Consider the following 21,088-nt stretch of genomic DNA (forward strand, 5'->3'; position numbering starts at 1 on the left):
TAATATCGATGGCGAGATTTGTGCTACATGTATATTTATATAATCCTATAGATGTTGGTATGGTCGTCGTAAAGGTTTCAGGGGATCTTTTACCTAATATCGAGCAAGAAGTCTTAAGAAAGGGAGGAATGTAATAAGATTGGTAGAATGTTTGCTCTTTAAATTAAAGCATTGTATTAATATTATATCTTTAAATAATTATTTGATTCAAACATTTATGCATTAAAAATATAAGTGACACATAAAAAGAGTTATAATTTGTTAATCATAGCTAGTTCCGTAGGAATCAGAATATCACGTGATTGGAAATTTACTAACTGCATCATTTGGCTTAAGTAACTAATCATATCAGTAATTGCACAGATTCAGGATCATGAATAGACTGACCTGTGCGTGATTTTCTTATGGGTACTATAAAAGAGAACCTGGCAAGCTTTTAAGTTTAGATATCCTAGGGGGCTCACGGTGGCTAAGCGGGTAAGACGCCGGCTCGCTAGTCTGGAGGTCTGGTGTTCGATCCCTGCATTGGCCCAGAAAGTTCATCCAGATTTTCCGGCGTGGTTCCCCCTTGTCAGTGATGCAGGACGGCGGGCCTGACAAGGGCAACTGTCTAGCCGTCGGATGGGACAAAAACCGAGGTTCCGTGTACACATTGGCGTGTACGTAAAAGATCCCTTGACAGTTGGAAATCGATATAAGAGTAAGCCGTAGTGCCGCTGTCCGGGCAAAGTTTCCCTCATAGCACACTGCATGGCGTATGCCCGTCTTCATTAGCCAAGTTCGGGGCAGGGCAGCAGGACGTTAAACTCCATTTCATTTCATTTCGGTTCGGGACAGATACCATCCGAGTTCCTAGGGACTGCCGCTGAATTCTCAGAGAGGGTAGACATCACTTTGGTTCTTTAGATGCCCAAATGATATAGCCGTTTCCCGAGTCTAATCATGCTGGTTAGACTTTTACAGGAGTTGGGGTTGAGAGAAAGATGTTTTAATTTTAAATATGCTAATGTAATATATTATGACTGTAATCTACGTAACTCGGAGCTAATATAAAACTGTAATCAAGAAAATCTTGTATTTGTTGTTCCTGTTAATCATATTAATTAAGACCGTCTTCATTATCCCAGTTCGGAACAGAACAGTGGGACGTTAAACCCCATTTCATTTCATTTCACTAATTAAGATGCAGTACATGTATATTCAATCACACTGTGAAGCTGTCATAAATGTGGAATGACAAAGATACGTCCTAACCAGGTAAAGAATTACAAATACAACCAGAGACAATACTAGACGATCAAGGACTGTTCCAAGGTATGTAGTAAGAAAAGGGAGTGTCACACGTTGGATGTGGGGAGTTTTTGTTTAATTGTATTTTCCACATCTAACCAGCGACTCATAGCACTGCATGGTGCTACATATGATGTGCAGAATATAGAAATCGATAACATAGTTTTCATTTCGGAAACTGTTTTTAAATACATGTCAGTGATAGTGTTCATTATGGGGCCATCTTGGATTTTTTAAATTGACGAATGGTTTTTTGACCACCAAAATCAGAGATCTAACATGCCTATGTCAAAATCCCTCGACGGATAGGTAATTGAGTCCATACTAAAAGCGGTATTGTTGAATTCGTGTAAGAGACTGGTCTTGTTGATTTAGTAGGTTTGACTGTGGGATTTGTTTTGAAATGCAATCGTTGTAGCACACATCATTACACAGTGTCGTGAGTATAAATGCCTGGCCAAGAAAATAAATGTAATTAATTTTAAATAATATCATATTCAACATAACCCTAGAATCAATTAATTATCCAAAATAAATTTGATTAATTTTTAGTAAATTGTACCTAAAAAAGGCTTTTTCTAATATTGTATTTGAACACGACCATGTAATGTATAGTCAAATTATTGTTAAACAACTAGCGAAGACTCAACAGCACTAACGTTCCTTTAAAAAAAATAGAAAATAAAAACAACAACTGAGGTCTTAGAATTCGTTTTATTAGAAACATATGTTGCCAGATATTAAAACCTTACCCCCCCCCCCCCACAGCTTAGTCGTCCTGATGTTGTCGTCACTTTAATGTTTTGAAAACATTGACTTTGATTACAGGTGATTGGTGACAAAGGCAATAACTCTAAATTCAACCCCAACTGGTCCAGAAGTTTGACGGCCCGACAGACAGAGGTAACGAACGATAATATACGAGAATATTAACACATGTACATATTATAAAGAAAAAAACTATTGTATCAAAATATGTTAAAGTCAAAATAAACCATAACAGATAATTATCATTATTGGGAGAATTCCAAAATTGAGCAACAGAACAGTTTTATCACAGGATACATATATCTGGTGGATTGTATGTTTACAGAAGCAAGATTATAATAAGCATTGTGGTATACACACTATAAAAATACACGCATACACAACATATAGATGCTATACAATAACAAAATACTGGTATATAAAGCCTCAACATTCGAAAGCCGTAGTTAAATTTACACAAGGACTTTACGCAACCAAAAGCACTTATATTTCAAAAGATTATTTAAAAATCGATCTATTTTATAATCTTCATTTTACACTTATCAAAATTTATGAAAGCTGCAGATATAGAGAATCTCCTGCCTACGAGTCTTTTTTTTACAGATCTTCGGTTTTTTGGGGTTTTTTTTTACTTTATCGACGAGTGTTGATATTTTTTGATATAAAAAAGACCAGTAGGAATTTTATTTATCACCCAATCCTTTCTTACATGCATTTTTAATAAAAAAGAAGTTAATTTTAATAAAAAATGAACTGCTCTTCGAAAATACAAAAAAGTAGTTCCTTTTTAAATGACCAATGAAATTCATGTAAAGGAGATATCGCAGTAGATTATGATATTTATCACACAAGCGATATCTACTGTATAATGTATTATTGGGTGATAAAAACAGTTATTTTGGACAAACTTGTTATTTTAATAAAGGCTGGTAACAAAGGATACCACCAGCACTAACATTAAACTGGACTGCACTGTAAAAGAAAAAGAAAGTCATACAAATTAGCAGTTTTAAAACACCAAACATCAATTTAAAAAAGTACACAACGATAAATACGATTTTCAGACTCCGTCGCATTCTTCCATATTGGAATCAAGCAAAATTAACCACAATTCTTACTAAATTAAAGCGTGCATATTAATTTTTAAAAAAAAACCCAGACGATTACGGTTATATCTAACTTATATCAAAAGTATCACCAATAAATCAGTTTTGATAAACTCTTTAATTTGTATGGATATTAACAGTTGAATTCCACCAATCGCAACCGACCGTGTACTTAAATTAAACAAAACCATCTCTATGCCAATAAAATATCTGTATTAATAGGAAGTGTATTACCTGAAATGGCTGTATTGCCTTCTCCAGTGGTAACAACTGTTGTTGTTTCTTCAAAACCACCTTCATCTATAAAATAATAATAATTAAAAAAAAAGATTTGGTGGGGTTTTTTTTTAAGTATAAACAAAACAATAAACTAAAATGTGCCTGATTATTCCTTACTTTCTCATTTGCAACCAAAAAAACCCCTCTTAACTGGGATAATTTCACATGATATAATATTTGAGAAAACAATATACAATTATTGAATTAAAATGAGGTAGGTTTAAATGTTTGCTGTAAATCAATATTCATATTATAAAAATGTATTACCTGGACAGTGAACTTTAACCTGGTTGAGCAAATTGGTTAGAGTTTGGGTCACAGTAGCTGTTTGGTTACAAGTTTGACTATATCCAGTCGTACACTTCAGTATTGATTTAAGTGAGCTGTAATGATAGTCAATAATCTGTCATGTATAATATCTTCAAGGTATAAATCTTTTTTATATCAAGCGATGAAAATGTTAGATAACTACACATTTGCACAGTTTGTGATTCACATCTACAATACTAACAGTGGTTAGGGTTGTTAACCGGTTCGGTGGACGTCTAAAAATATATTCTATGTGAAAAACTGTTATCGTTTTTGTACAAAAAAATCAGTCGCCGACTACGTTCTTAATAGACGCAGTGGTCGCGCATACAATTGACTGAAGTTTATACACCAATAAAACTATAAATTCGGCATTCGGTAGTTGTCCTTTAATCTGTTTCGGATAATAGATATTTTAACTGATATATATTACCGCTAAGTTTTTAACATAATGATTGTGTATAGTAATAGCGAAAAAAGAGCGAATTTGAAGCATTAAAAGTCATTCAATTCTTAACGCAAACATAGCTTTATGAAAGTTACTTGTTCGGATAAAACAAAATTCTTAATACAATGAATTTCTATTCTTTTCGATCTCAGAGACGATCTTTTAAGTATTTTGTAAAAAAACATATCTTAATCCACTTCTATATCACTAATAGCTATAGTAAACTACATACTTGCACCAGAATGTTTGGTCGGAGACTTTGTCCGTGATCTCGGCAACACCCGAGGGTAGGTCAATCTGCATACAGACTGATGCTTGCTGGCAGATCGCAAAATTTGGAAACACTACAAATAAATTATGATAAAAATGTAGACATGTAAAGATTTATATTTATTTAAGAAAATAATAATAATATCAACGTTAATAATAAAACAAAAATATGATAGAAAAACAATAATTCACAAACGATATACAACTTTTCCAATAAAGTCTCTATTTTCATTATGAGCTTATTCAGCTGTTGTTAATATTATATTTGGATATATTAAGTTCTGAACAATACCCCAAAGAAAATGAACGCACCTGAAGTTAAATCATAAAGGTGTAATAACAACATACCTGTACAAGACTGTGTAAACAATTTTTGAATATCAACTAAACTATAACTGGCCTTCACTTTACTTGATTCACCACAAGTGTCTAAAGCTGTAGTAACACATGTTACAAAGGCCGGAATATTACTTAAAAAAATAATGAAAATCAGCTATATACCTCTCTATACATGGAGGAAGCAAAATAATGTCATGATTAAAGCTCCAGTAACAAAACACGGAATATATTTTACTGCCAAAAATGAGAAGAAAAAATCAGGTATTTAAAGCTATAGCTATACGCGATGCAAAATCGTAATTATTTTTCTTATAACATTCAATTTTCACATTGACCCAACGACACATATTGTAATTTAAAATCTCAATGAACAAATTCCAAATCATTGAAATATCTTTTATAGGTTTGACGAAGGAACAGGCATAAATTAATATGTGTTTACTCACGGACATGATTGCACCAGGGATCCGCCGCTTCCCAACGTGACCAAACATCCTGCTACTCCTGGACAAGGATTTCTAACTGAATAACATAATATCAAAATACATTGATCATACCGATGCTGATATGACGCAATGATCAAGACTAAAAATACACATAATTCCTGTAGGGCTGGAATTCGAAGATGAACACAAAATAATCATCAGACATAATATGTTAGCTACAATAATGGAGTAACATGTATTCTAAAACTATTTCAAGCTCATGCTGGCAATTAAATCTAAATCTCCAGTCATAAAGTCAGTTTTCTGGAAACTGGGTTAATACTGTATATTTACATTGTGTTGGTTGCTTACACCACAATATCTCTGATTAAAGACGTGTCGATATCGGGCTTGTGACCGCTTTTGTATAATTCGATTTGTCCCTTGATAAATGCAAGTAACTCGCATTTTTATTGCAACTAAAATTATTGTGGTGACCGAACTAAGACTACTATGTAAACTGTTTATTGACTGGTTCCTAAAATATAATTTGAATTTGTGAAAAACCCGTGGATGGACCCAGAGATTAGTTGAATAGAACGGAACGATACCACTGGGACACCGAAAACGACAGACCGGTTAGATCTAAATATTAAAGCCAGCTTAACCTCTCCCCCAAAATTCTTTAACCTAACCCTTGACATAGCCCTAACCCTTACCCTAACCCAAAGTCTTCGGAAACAATCACCTCAAATAAACCAAGTTTACATGACGGAATCTGGAGGTGCCCGCAATACTTAGATCTGATCACGACAACCCTGTTCCATAACCGTTCGACCACCGCCTTTTATTTAAATAGATATTTTATTCACTATAATTGAATGGGGAATCGATTAAAAGACAAAATCACTATGCCAGACCTATCCATTTAACCTTGTGAATGATTGGACGAATGCTATTTTTTACATAAAACGCTTACCGCCATTACATATTGCATCAGTAGATGTCTTTATAGCTGCTGCATCAGTCACACTATTTCCTCCTAGATTACAAGGTGTAGTTGAAGCTGATACACATTTAGATATACCTTTAGCCATTCTAGTAAAACACAATATACACATTTAGATACCTTTAGCCATTCTAGTAAAACACAATATACACATTAAGATACCTTTAGCTATTCTAGTAAAACACAAAGTACACATTTAACCATTCTAGTAAAAGGCAATATATACAGAGAATACACAATTTTAGGTGATGTGATAAAGTTTAACCGGAAACAAATTTAGGTTAAAGTACACATCCCTATTTTTTTTTTTTTTTTTTTTTTTTTAGCCTAAACTGTATTTGTCTCATTTCCAAGGCCCTATAACTCGTTATTGGTGTGATTTGATCTAGACACATTCCAACATCTGGATTTCGGTATTATTTCCAATAATCTTACTCAAAACGTAAGCTAGAAATGCCAGGAAACAGATAATACGACCCCAACTAAAACAAAAATCATAATTTATTTTAAAATTCCGACCCTCTTTTTTGTGGCATAGTAACTGTAAACAAAACTATTTTTTTTCTGGCCTTAGCACATTTCCAGACAAGATATAAAATAGCGAGAGTGGTTTATACGAAAGATAAAGCATACTTATGATTACTATATTTCTCAGTCAGATAAAAATGTCAATGTGAAATTCTAGAATCCAACGGAAACTTTAATGGTCCCAAGTTAAACGGTATAAATAATCCTTGGACCATTTGGATTGTGTATCGTATCAATATCAATATTTAACCATTATTCTAGCATCCTGCACAATCAGTCTTAAACATATACTTTGGTTACCAATGGGGAGCTAGGTATCGCTACGTTTGCTTCTCTTTAGCACGGGATTTCTCATAGAAAAGACCCATTTTATAAGTTAAAATCAAATAGGGTGTGATTAGAAAAACTATGCATTTTACATTATTGACAATACTCGGGATAGTAATCTGAAGAAAGGCCAAGACAATCCCGATTCCCAATAAGCTACATTGTCTTGTCGAAATCGTCATACTGGACATCAAGGGATTAGGTTAAATGATTTTCAATAGATTGCTAATAAATCAGAAACTGTTTTCTCTCTTACTTGCACCAGTGTTCAGGATTACCAACAGCAGAGATTGACTTGAGTGTTATTGGTTCGGCTATTAAAGCAGAGACGCCATTCTGTGTACATGTACCAAATGTCTGACAGGTACCTATGGCTGGGTAGGCACTCAAACCTGTGAAATTAAGTAGTAACTATTTAGCAAGGTTATAAATATATCTGAAATAAATTACGACTTATAGTTTCAACAGTCTGTTCCTTCTCACTTTTCCTTTTCATTTACAAAATACGACTCATAACTGTTCAATCATGCTTGTTTTTAACGTATCAAAAATATTACTTAAAGATGCTGATCATCACCTTAAGCTACAATATTGTGCGAGTTAATCCCAAAAAGGAATATCTGTTCATAATTGCTCAATTCCGTTCAGAAAAATGATGCATATAACCAGTTAACTCATAAGTAATATCTTATAATGGGCCTCTTTTGAATCCACGGGAGAGTGTCTATCGTCTATAATTTGTTTCTATATTGGTAATTGAATGTTAAATAATCAATTTTTGAGTAGATTTTAGCATGGATTAAACCACAGGCACTTGAAGGGATTAAAACAAGCCAACAGTGAGGCTGATGTCCCCCGCCGAAATAGGAAAATAATTAGAGAGTTATTGTGTTCCAAAGTCTCAGCAAATCAAATTGCTTATCGCTCTGCTTAATCTGAGCAGAAAATGCTCATTATCGATCTTAGTCAAGGTATTACTGTAATGAAACTATACACCAAGTTTCATCACTCTCACTTAATTAGAACTAAAGTTATAGTGTCCCAAAGCATCAACCAATCAAATTGTTTATCTCTGCTTACCCTAAGCGGAACGGACAGACAAACAGACAGACGGACGAACCCATTTTAATAGTTCCCTGCTTTCTTCGAAAGGCGGGGGACAATAAGCATGAACATTTACTCAATTCGAAGATCAACCAATCAAATTGTTTATCTCTGCTTACCATAAGCGGAACGGACAGACAGACAAACAGACAGACGGACGAACCCATTTTAATAGTTCCCTGCTTTCTTCGAAAGGCGGGGGACAATCAAAGTAGGAGAGTTATTGTTTTCCAAAGTCTCGACCAATCAAATTGCGTATCGCTCTGCTTACCCTGAGCAGAAAATGCTCATTATCAAACTTAGTCAAGGTATTACTGTAATGAAACTATACACCAAGTTTCATCAATCTCACTTAATTAGAACTAAAGTTATCGTGTCCCAAAGCATCAACCAATCAAATTGCTTATCTCTGCTTACCCTAAGCTGAAAATGCTCATCTTCGAACTCCATCAAGGCATTGACCTAATCAACACATACACCAAGTTTGAACATTCTAGCTCAATTAGGAAGAGAGTTATCGTGCCCCAAAGTATCAACCAATCAAATTGCTTATCTCTGCTTACCCTAAGCGGAAAATGCTCATCTTCGAACTCCATCAAGGCATTGACCTAATAAACACATACACCAAGTTTGAACATTCTAGCTCAATTAAAAGTTATCGTGTCCCAAAGCATCAACCAATCAAATTGCTTATCTCTGCTTACCCTAAGCGGAAAATGCTCATCTTCGAACTCCATCAAGGCATTGACCTAATCAACACATACACCAAGTTTGAACATTCTAGCCCAATTAGGAAGAGAGTTATCGTGTCCCAAAGCATCAACCAATCAAATTGCTTATCTCTGCTTACCCTAAGCGGAAAATGCTCATCTTCGAACTCCATCAAGGCACTGACCTAATAAACACATACACCAAGTTTGAACATTCTAGCTCAATTAGGAAGAGAGTTATTGTGTCCCAAAAAGTGTGACGGACAGACAGACGGACAGACAGAAGGACAGACAGACGGACAGACAGACAGACAGACAGACAGACGGACGAACCCATTTTAATAGTCCCCTGCTTTCTTCGAAAGGCGGGGGACAATAAAACTTCTTACTACTGCTTGACTATATATTATAGTATATAAAAGGTATTTCAGCCGCCATCTTTGTTTTCACGTCTTCAAGACATTTCGTTTGCTGTCATCTCACAATACTCACTATTTCTAACACTACCCGTCGTATTTATTGCCAACGAGACCTTATTTGATCATTATTCAGCTTCCGATGTAATTAAATTGGTCATTTAACAGCGTTATTAATTACAAATCAAACTTGAAGCGCTTTCACATGCCTAAAATCAACTTCAAGAGACCGGAAATAACATGAAATCAGGTCAAAGGAATTCCCTTTTGTTTTTATTAGTAAGTCTAGATCATCCAGTCACTTCCTTTATTAACATAATACGAGATTTGCTTAGGGACTGGGTGATCTAGACTGCATCGAAACAAACCCACCTGTGTTGGTTGATGCTATACCGCACCTAGCGAAATAACAAAAAGGGGAGGCGCTACCAATAGCTAGCTGAACAGAAATTATAACGTGTTTGTAGGCGGGAGACTGATTTTAAATGTTTTAAATTCATTAGTCAATTTTTAAAAAAAAGGTTTCTGAAAAATTGATGAAACAAATAATGACTGATGCTCAAAAATTGTATTATAGCAGAGACCTGAGACGTACGGTTTCTGGCATAGGCATAACAAAAGAATGGACTTGAAGTTTATACCAATTGTATGGTATCAGTAGGCTATTTAGAAATGAAAAGGGTGTTCTTCTTGTTTTAAGAAATAATATCATTTTGCAGACTAAAAGGCAAAATATTTTTTTTCTCCAAAATATATATTAATTTTTTTATCGCTTTATCTGCCCCACCACTGCTCATATGGCTTTGCAAGGATCAGAAATAACATTGATATCTCCTTATCTCCTTTATTAGGTATATATATATAAATATGTAAAAGTAGTTAGAAGATTCCATTTGAAGTAGTTAATATACGTAAAATAAATTATCCTAAGCATGTTACATACCAATGACAATATATTCAGCTGTCATTCTGACATTCATAATTCGCGGTCAGCTGTGACAGTCAATTTTATTTTTAGTAACACGCCTTGACCAATCAAAAATAAGAGCTTCCCCAACGCGACGTCATTGACCTGATTTCATGTTATTTCCGGTCTCTTGAAGTTGATCTTAGGCAAGTGACAGCGCTTCAAGTTTGATTTGTAATTAATAACGCTGTTAAATGACCAATTTATTTACATCGGAAGCTGAATAATGATCGAATAAGGTCTCGTTGGCAATATACACGACGGGTAGCGTGTTAGAACTAGTGAGTATTGTGAGATGATAGCAGACGAAATGTCTTGAAGACGTGAAAACAAAGATGGCGGCTGAAATACCTTTTATATACTATAATATATAGTCAAGCAGTAGTAAGAAGTTTTATTTTAATCCCTTCAAGTGCCTGTGGATTAAACATACAGGAGCTAAATATATTTAGAGGATTGGAATAATCGAGACTTTGTTTTGTTTCGTACCGACTTTAGTATAATGATCGAGGCTAGCCTAAAATTCAAAAGCTATTATCTCTGTTCAGAGTCGAGCAATTTGACTGATATTTTACGGCATATCTATTTACGTTATATATTTTTTAACTATTATAGTGAGAACTGTCAACTCTTTATCTAATCTCCCATAATGCCCCTTTAAGGAATGAAAAGTAATACTTTTGTCCGAAAATTGTAAATGGTGATTCACGACTTCATTAATTTCTTACCAGTGCATATTTGTTGATACAGAGGCATAATTTTCATAATTGTCAGGTCTCCTACTTTTGGTTTATCTTTGCAAGCTGTATTCACACACGTCATAAAACTGTTTATTCGTCTGTTGGAATAAAGAACAGTATTATCGCTCACATTTTTGTGCCAATGAAATAAAATAAATGTATGAAAATTACTAATAAAGAAAATAAAAGACAGGAATTTGTGACTAATGTTGGGCGAGGGTAGTACAGTTTACACCATGACAACACGCAAGTTTGCATGTACTGCAAAACTACCAACCAGAGTACAAACAGATTGTTTCCCTAAATCATATATTTCTACGACAGATATAAATCAGGCCGAATATAAGCCATGTTTTTCTTATGGAAACTGCCGCATAGGTCCAGTATTTTAATTTAGTTTTAGTATTTTAGATGGGAAGTATGGCGTTTGGTTCCCTATTATTATACATTTAGTTCGTGCAGATTACATTAGTAAACAATACATAAAGTAAATAACATGATAACAAACAAACATGAATGAATTGTTGGATGGAATTAATCGAAACTATAAAATATACATACGGGCAGACTGTGTATAAATCCAGGTTTGTACTGAAAGGGCTTAAACAAGCATTGAGACCAGGGCAATACTCTGAAATTAGAAATAAGTTGTAAAATGGTCTGTAAATGTGTCAATCCACTCCTTTATATTATTAAATAATATTTTAATTCATGATATTTGAGAGAGATTGGTGAATAGAATTATCCCAATTAAAACCAAAACCCACTCTATATTTGATACTGGATCAGTCTGTGAAACATTGAACTATTAAAGGTAAGGAGCCCGTGAGCATTTATTTCTTTTAAAACAATTAAACATATTTTGTTAAAAGTTAAACAGTTGGCAATTTTATTTCAATACCTTGGTATCCAGAACACTGTCGTTCTAAAGCTAATTGAAAGAGTTGAATATCCCCGAACATTGGCATCTGTGTGCATTGATTTCTTTTAAAACAATTAAGCATCTCATGGGAAACACTTGAAAGAAAGAAAACAATTATTATAAGCCCAGAGAACAATATAAACTGGAAAGAACAGATACAATGTAGAAATATAAATTTGATACGAGAATGTAATCGCTAAATACCACGAAAGACTTTTCGTACCCCAGTATTACAAAACGCTTTGAGAGCAGTTTCCACAACGTTTCATTTTTCACGTGGATTTTAGACAAGTCTCGTCTTAACACATTCAAAATTAAGAATGTTGATACCAGAGATAATCGTGTTTATCCTAAGGGAATTCGATTTTATCACATTAGCGATCAGTAAATACTCGATGACATCGGACCAATGTTAATCTATGCTTGACAATGATAGCCCCCCATCAACGGAGATGCCAATCGGAGTTAGTTAGCGATAGCCTGACAATGTATGTTCATATTGCCGGATGTGATAATCCATCTTTTCTAGCCAGAGATATTTTGTAACCAACTGATCATTACCAATGTCCCTTTGGTACTAAGGAGCGGCACTCACGATTTTGGGCCTTGTTTCACGCGATGGAGCTAAACTTTACTAAAACTATCAAATAATCTATCATCGAAAGAAAAACAATAAAAGACGCCATAAAAAATGTGATATTCCAGAACAGAAGGGATCAATTTTGTACATATTTTGAGTATGTAGGAACATCGCAGATTGGGCAAACAAAACACAAAATACATACGGTGTTGTGATTCTCCCAAAAGCGACAAGTGGCAAACGCCCAAAAAAATAGGAATAAGACGACTTGATGATCATGATTTCTTTATTTCCTGCGTAGAATTGTCGGAGAATTTACAACGAAACGAATAAATACGAGAAGGCGTCAAATTTAAATGCCATTTATTAAAGACGTGCCTTCTATTCACTTAATTCATTAAATATTCGCTTATCGGTGTTTATAAATCTACGCCAATGAAAGAATAATTATCATTTACGATTTTTCGACCAAAATTAGATTACAAGATAATTTAATTTCTGAGTTTTCTAGAAAAAAAAGCCACGCAGAAGAAAACAATGCGTTAATTTTGTTGTTTAGCTTTAAATTTCTGTCATTAACAAATACTATTTATAATAGGCCTAATAAAGAAATACGACAAACAACGAGTCTGGCCTATACGTCAGTGGCGGCAAAGGCCTATTTTTAAGGAGTGAGTAACTCTAAACCACAAGATTAGATTATCTAGATATTAAATTTTGATAGAAAGAATGTAAATCACAAATTAATAAATAAAATAAGGCACTTTTAAAGAAAAGGTATTTCTTTATTAGGCCTAATATAAATAGTATTTATTAGTGACAGAAATCTAAAACTTAACAAAATTAACGCATTGCGACGAGTTTGTTTTATTCTGCGTGTTTTGGGTTTTTGGGTTTTTTTTTTGTTTGTTTTGTTTTTGTTTGTTCTGCCCACATACATAAGTTGGGAGAAAACTCTGAAATTTTGGTCGCAAAAGTGTATATATAATAAATATTATTTCATCAGCGCAGGTTTATTAAAAGCGATAAGCAAAATGGCTTGGTTAATACGCGGGAAATAAAGTAATCTAGTCACGGGAACCATCACTTATGCTCAAACAACGACACTATCCCATACCCAACCCCACACACAAGCCAGCACTTGATCTAACCTCAAAGGTTAACCAAGTGAAATGTACCTAAACCGAGGTTATTACTTAAAATATGAGAAAGTAGCCAGATTATAAACATTACTGTATATCCTATAACACAGCCAGTTTTATATTATATTATATTATTTATATTAACAAAATAATATGTCATGGATAAGACTTACCCGCAACATCTATATGTACCCTCATAATCGTCCTGAGAGGTATTTTGGCAGCCAGAAGCCATAAACGGTGTGCCACACCCCAGACAGTTTCCTCCTATATGGAAAAGTTAATACAATTAAAGGAAACACATACCGGAGTAAAAGTAAGTCAATAACGTATCTAAACTATTTAAATGCCCAGGTCAACTTTTGTTAAAATCCAAATCCGGTACCAAATGTTAGTTTAATATCTGATCTTAGCATTCACATCAACTTGGGATTATTTTGAATATATAAGATGCCGATTGAACGGGATGCAAAATAGATTTCATTTCTTTGTGCTCCTTCTAGATAATGACTTCAAAATCTTCACAAATAGTATTTGTGTGTGTTTCCTGTATATTTTAATAAAAGTTTCTTGGACTTCTGTTAAAATCACATAATGTATTTGCAGGCAGTATACTGAAAACATTCAATTAATTTCGAAATTTGACATCGTTATGATGTACCCACTTTCCTTATACAATCAAATAATGGCTAGTAATGATCTGATATAATATATACGTTTGTATATTGTGTCCTGTCCGTAGGCTTGTCTTTATATGTGTGCGACCACTCCCCCCGCACTTGCAATTAAAAATGCATTATGTAAGGTTCAAATAAAGATCTGACCGTTCATGCTATAATAGTTTTAAAATAAAAAATGATAATCAATTGAAATATTCCCCCAAATTACTTTATTCTGAACGAGATGTGAATTTTGAACTGCGAGTAAGAAGTAGCTTAAATAGTTTCGATTGCCGAATACCATTGCTACGATAATAAACTTTGTCTCCGTGTTCCATTTTAATGAAGACATGTCAGACAAGTTCTAATCCTATTAATATGCCAGCCATCCGGTGATCTAGAGAGTTGGTTATGTTAATAAAATGTCAAAATGATAATTTATATTACATTTGATGACAAAAACAATACCCGTAGATTTATCTCTTAAATAATGCATCTTTAATGAAGATAATCTTTGCAAAATGAGCAAGTCAGAACTTTCCTTCCAGGGTCATATAGTTTACGTCCTTTTCATATTAGAAATAATTTTATACCTGCTCCACACATTTGGTCAAGCATTGGTTTCAGGGCATCTATGGGTGATGTAGCGTTCGCGGGCATTAAGTTTGGGCATTCTTGTTGTAACTGATTATAACATGTAGTCAAGTTCGTCATTGCACTGAAAAACATTATTAGTAATACTTTATGTTTGAAAGTCGCGATAAAGAAATGTTTAGGAAAACTTTTTAACCGTCAACAAATTCTAATGGAGATGGTGGTATGTATTAAACTTGTAAGGCGCATGGGTGATGCTTGTGCTAAGATAGCAATATGAGTAAATAATTAACTTAAGCAATCTTTTTACAGACAAATATGAGTTTAGATCATCGAACAGGTGACCAAATTATGCTCCATGGAACGTATCCTTAAAAAAAGGAGAGATGATGATCCCCGTATGCTGGGTAGACTAGCATCAACCGTTAAAGAAAAACAAGCAACACGGTTATTACCAAAAAATTATTTATACGCCGAGGTATTATCAAGTACATCTCAGTATTAACGAACTTCCTACTTTTGTTTATAAATTAAACAAATAATGAAATCACATCTATCAGCTCCCAAGCTCCACACCTCCCAAACAAAAACTAAACTTACGAGCAAATCATGGGCGTCAAGTTTTGTATTGCTGACATATCCGAAAAATCGATGGATAATATATTCCGTGAAACGCTACTACACTCAACAGATTTCTGCAGACAACCATTTTGCGTGCCTGAAACATTTAAATGGCAGTTAAGTTAAGATGTGAAGTAGCAATTATCTTTGTGTGCTTTATAACATCACAAGCTCCAGGCTTCTGAAATCTGTGTTTAAAGGAGCTAAGTCTCTAACTTAATATTTTTCATAATATTCGAAATTAAAAGCACAAGTAGAATTCAATATTGATCAATTTCAATCAATATTGGTGTTGTTATCTTGCTGTGAATTGTAGAATCCTAATATCCAATATTTAAGACACAATTAAAATTTTATATAAAAAATAAAACAAAACACAACACAATTTATATGGAAAACAATAACTGGTTTATACACATATAGCTTGACGTTTCGACAAGTGATTGTTTTCCATATAAATTGTGTTGTGTTTTTTTTTTTAATGTGCTCAATCGCTAAATGCCACTCAAGGATAAACATTTTATAATCAGTACGAGTCGTGTACCCTATGGTTTCGGGTGTCATTTTGTAATGAGCTAGAGAGAAATCGGGTTTAACGTCCAATCGAGACAAACTAGGTCATTTCTCGACTAACATTTTGTTCAATTTTATTTCAATAATTCGCTTGCGCATAGGAGTCTTTAGCAGTGTGAGGAAACCGGAGAACCCGAAGAAAACCCACGAGGTTGGAAAGGCTACCCTACTCCTTGTCACTCACAACCGGGGAATCGAAACCACCATTTTGTAATGAACAAATAAAAACATACCCTACAACACAATATGGAAGTAATTAGTAAAGTCTGCTTCACAAACGACAAAAAAATAATTTAAAAAACGTGTAGAACGTACCAAGCACACGTAAACGACTGCCGTTAAATTGGAAGTGTTCAAGTATTTCACCGAACACAATTGATTAGAATTACAATACTTCTTTCAAAAATTAATGAATACTAGTATCACGTTACATATGTTCATATTACATTACTAATGTTTGCTTTTTGAACCATTTTTGTCTATTTCAAGGTTCCAAAAAATAGAGTCATACGCCCTTTAATACAGAGCGCAACATTCTTTTTGACTGAGTTTGGATTGTATATCCACAACTATCATCCCGAGAACTTTTATATATGATTATTAATTACCTGACTCAGAATAGAAAACTTTATTGATATTGTGTTTACAGTAACGGTAAGTTGCAGTCATAGTAGGGAGGTTTGGACCAAATTCTCAAACGATCTAACTGGACTTACACATTTGAAAGTGGTACCTATTACGAAAACTACACACTCGGGTCTTTCCTTTGTCCGACTTTAATCTTACGGAAATGAAATAGGGTTTAACGCCCTGCTATTTTTCAACGATTGGGATAATGACGGTGGATACAGAGCACATAGTGGGTTATTAGGGAAATTCGGCCCAGAATTTGTAACCTCGGGGTTTCGTCCTATCCGAACGTCAAAACACTATGCCTTGCCAGGCCATCCATCCTTCATCACTATTTAATCTTACTACTGTGTATTTGCCATAAAAAAATCCCTTGCGCTCATATTGCTTAAATCATATTCATACCTGTATCGTTTCCACAAACTTGTTCAATCGTTGGTTTAACAGCATCTAAGCTAGACGTGACATTCGCGAAAGCTGGGTCGGGACACATAAGTGTCAGTTCACTGTAACACCTAGTGATCTTACTAAATGTACTGAAAGACATAATATAGTAATCATTGATATTCCAACTTGATTATCTGAGTTTTATTTAAACTGTCGTTAAAATCTCTATATATGCAGCTATTGATATACATTAATCCAAATCGTTTCGGATTAGCTCGAAATAAACATGCCGGCTGTAAAGATCGATTTCCATTAAATTGCCTATTGCAGGTCTTTCTTTAGGCCTGAAATGTTTTCTAAATTATTAATTGAATTAGACATTAATTAACTTATCCAGGCCATAATCAACTCTCGATGGCATCGGATTTCTGCGATATTATACTATTCAAAAAAAGTAGGGGATATTTGATTTTGGGGGCATAATACTAAAATATGCAAATGACTACGAAAAAAGTCACTATAGAACCTAACAGAAGAAACATTTCCAGTTACATGTGACGCCCAAACGCACCAATAGCTACCGCATGGAATGCAGGTGATGCTTGGGATCATCATGGGGGTCCAACCCAAGATTTGCACGACTCTGACTTTGAATGTTACAGTCATTGTGGCATTGAATTCCAGGGTGGAAACATCAGTTTAATTGTTTTAGTGACCAGAAAACAAATTTTGATATGCGTCGGCTTACCCAAAATGAAAGGTTACGTGCCCTTGGCATGCTACAGATCGGCACAACACGGGCGGTTGTGGCGCGGACGATGAATGTTTCTCAGTCTGTCATAAGCAGGCTATGGTCCAGATACCGTGATACACAATCTGTACAGGACAGACCACGCTCAGGTCGACCAAGGGCGACAACTCAAGCCCAGGATCGATTTATCTGTACCTTGGCCTTGAGAAATCGTGTCATCACAGCAAATCAGATCAGCGCTCGTCTTCAAACAGACACTGGTGTGAGAGTGAGTGGCCAGACGATTCGGAATCGACTGCATAGGGGTCACCTTCGCGCCCGACGTCCTCGCGTGATCCCTTGTTTGAGAGATCATCACATTCAGGCAAGACGTCGTTGGTGTAGGGATCGTCAACACTGGGATAATCGACGCTGGAGCAATGTGATGTTTTCAGATGAGTCAAGGTTCACTGTTGATTTTTTGGACAGACGTAGGAGGGTGTGGCGTCGTCGAAACGAGCGCTTCCAAGACGTTAACGTCATCAGACATGATCGATTTGGGGGTGGTTCTGTTATGGTGTGGGGAGGCATCACTGTTGCTGGAAGAACGGCTTTACATGTTGTTGCAGGGCGTGTTACAGGCCAGTACTACCGGGACAACATCTTGGCAGTCCATGTTGTGCCGTTCGCACGACGTCATGGCCGCCGTTTCATCTTCCAGGATGACAACGCAAGATGTCACAGGGCCAGGATCGTTACAGGTTACCTCCAACAACAGAACATCACCATATTACCTTGGCCAGCACTGAGTCCCGACCTCTCCCCCATCGAGCATGTCTGGGACATGCTTGGACAGAGGTTACGTCAACGTCAACAACGTCCTGCCAATGTCCAAGAACTTGCTGTTGCGTTACGGTGGTTGAAATTATTGCACACGTCTTGTCAAACCTTCCAAGGCTAATATCTTTGCTCGCAATAGAGTAATTTGAATGAAATTTTTAAATTATTCATTTTACATTATCCATTTTCGAACTATTATTGCAAGAATGGCTAGCTCTTTATCTAAATCTTACATAATGTATCTTTAATTTTGTATGACAATTATTCTGAAATTTTAAAGCCAAAGATAATCATGTTGATATTATTCCTATGTTGATAAATATCAAGGTGTTAACATAATGGTGACGGTTGATAGGTGTCAATCTGTTCACATTGCCATCTGTTCTATGTTATGAACCCATTTTTCTTTTAGTATCAAGCTGTGTTGAAACAAATCATACACCTATACAATTCTAGTATCAAACCGCGTTGAAACAGATCATACACCAATACAATTTGTAAAGAAGAATAATATTAACAATATGAAATCCCTTTAAAGAGTAATTCACTTGCGAAGGGGTCTTTAGCAGTGGGAGGAAACCAGAGGACCCGAAAAAATTCACGAAGTTGGACAGGTGACCCTACTCCTTGTTACGTACAAGAGAGGAGTCGCAACCACGTCACTTGAATCAATGACATACCTTATGAAGCATGTTCCAGTATTGGTTCTTTATGATGACATCACTGGTTTAACTTCATATGATACTTTTATTGTTCTTCAAATATACTAATGTCCAAAAGAAAGTATACACTGTGCATTTTTTCCTGCTTCAAACAAAGTCATTTTTCCATTGTATGCGGTATTTAGGTACAATGTCCATTTGTTTTGCCATTTATTTGCTTAGAAATATTGAGTTTGGACGCACGAGACATGTTCAGTGTAGTTTCATCACATTTTGTTGATTTAAACAAAACTTAGTCATATTGTTAGTGTGTATACTTTCTTTTGGACATTAGTATATATAAAGTACAAACTTCTTATAGTTAAAGACTCCGCAATTAGCTTGTGTTGAGGTAGCCATGGTCCTAACTTGGTTTTACACCCTTGGGTGCCAACACCCAGCAAACTTAAATGGCCACTCTTCGGTTTTAACTTGAGACCTGCCTGTTACCAAGTTAACGAAAAGACGCCCGCCCCCGCCCTCGCCTTCACTGAATAATCTATTTTGGATTCCTGCTTATAATCCCCCTTCTATAAAAAGGATGATCGAAGAGATTATGCAGCTGGCTATGTTGTATCATAATTCAGGTAGTAACTAATGACTTCCACATAGCCGTTCCAGGCCAGTGCCAATGTCGCCCATCTGTGGGTCATAATGATAAGAATGTTTTAATCAATTTCATGTATGGAAGGTGTTAATTGACATTTTTCTAAATAATCTCCAATTATGTAATACACAACGAGCACGCGTTCACTCCCACCCCCGTTCATATTGTAATCCCCTGTTGATATGCTAAGATTATGTCGAACAAGAAGAAACTTACGGGCACATCGTTGTAGATAGACTTTGTACAGCCGATTCATCTGTGAAATCTATGGAAAGTACAGCATCTGCAATCTCGGTTGAATAGTTTGAACACTCGAAAACTTTCTGAAAACAGCCATTTGCTGAAAGTTGATACAAAAATAATTATAAAATAACGGATCACCAATAAAGTTATTTTGTATAAAAAAAAGATGGAAAGATTTATATCTGCTTTAAGGATATAGCATATGCATGAAAGCAACTGGAGTGTGTGTATCCCTTTAACTTCTACAGAACACTCTATTTAGGTCAAGTTACATCATCCTGTCACAGTTGTCTAGTCTCATAATATCCTATGCTTACAAATAAATTCCGATGCAATAACTGTACTGGTTAATATAGACTAATAAAAAATGGCCTGACAAAGTTAGGTAGTGCTTTGTAAATCAAAAAGTAATTCTTATTAAAATACGAACAAATCATCTACAAAGCGCATATAATCCAACACGTAAGCCTGTTCCCAAATGCCATTCAGATATCCTGAATAAAATATTATTTTAAACCAAATTCAAAAAGGGCATACAAGAATTCATTTTCATCTGTTTATATGGACTAAGAGTGGTAATAATTTCCCCTCTTGTAACGACAAATTTTAGTCCCGAAACGAAAGAGAGCTTTAAAATTCTGAAGGGTAGGATCTGGAGGTAATGCGGAAATCGCCAACGAAAGATGTCAGAACCGTTGCCAGGCGTAGAAAAAAAAAGAAATGGTCAACCCAAATGACAGATTGCATTTTTAAATTAGAGTAGAAGTTTCATATGCGTGAAGCGACATACCCACCGCCCCTTAAAGATAACTACTCTTAGGTAT

The 21,088-nt window shown here is 35.1% G+C and overlaps 1 protein-coding gene across 2 annotated transcripts in view; it reads right to left on the reverse strand.

The window, feature by feature from the left end:
- Positions 1 to 1,990: 1,990 nt before the first annotated feature.
- LOC126821480 (uncharacterized) overlaps positions 1,991 to 21,088 on the reverse strand; it is a 30,922-nt gene continuing 11,824 nt past the window's right edge. The window contains exons 6-21 of one of the 2 annotated variants that reach the window (XM_050549926.2): positions 20,238 to 20,361; positions 17,162 to 17,292; positions 15,533 to 15,650; positions 14,932 to 15,056; positions 13,853 to 13,946; positions 11,937 to 12,052; positions 11,597 to 11,666; positions 11,024 to 11,133; positions 7,355 to 7,490; positions 6,214 to 6,332; positions 5,256 to 5,331; positions 4,819 to 4,940; positions 4,433 to 4,544; positions 3,711 to 3,826; positions 3,399 to 3,464; positions 1,991 to 3,030 (exon numbers count right to left, since the gene is read on the reverse strand). In XM_050549926.2, coding sequence (XP_050405883.1) covers positions 2,975 to 3,030; positions 3,399 to 3,464; positions 3,711 to 3,826; positions 4,433 to 4,544; positions 4,819 to 4,940; positions 5,256 to 5,331; positions 6,214 to 6,332; positions 7,355 to 7,490; positions 11,024 to 11,133; positions 11,597 to 11,666; positions 11,937 to 12,052; positions 13,853 to 13,946; positions 14,932 to 15,056; positions 15,533 to 15,650; positions 17,162 to 17,292; positions 20,238 to 20,361 — 1,691 coding nt within the window. In that variant the 3' untranslated portion in view covers positions 1,991 to 2,974. The other variant, XM_050549939.2, reaches the window with a different exon arrangement.

The sequence above is a fragment of the Patella vulgata genome, chromosome 1, assembly GCF_932274485.2.
Source record: "Patella vulgata chromosome 1, xgPatVulg1.2, whole genome shotgun sequence".
Classification (NCBI taxonomy): Eukaryota; Metazoa; Mollusca; class Gastropoda; family Patellidae; genus Patella; species Patella vulgata.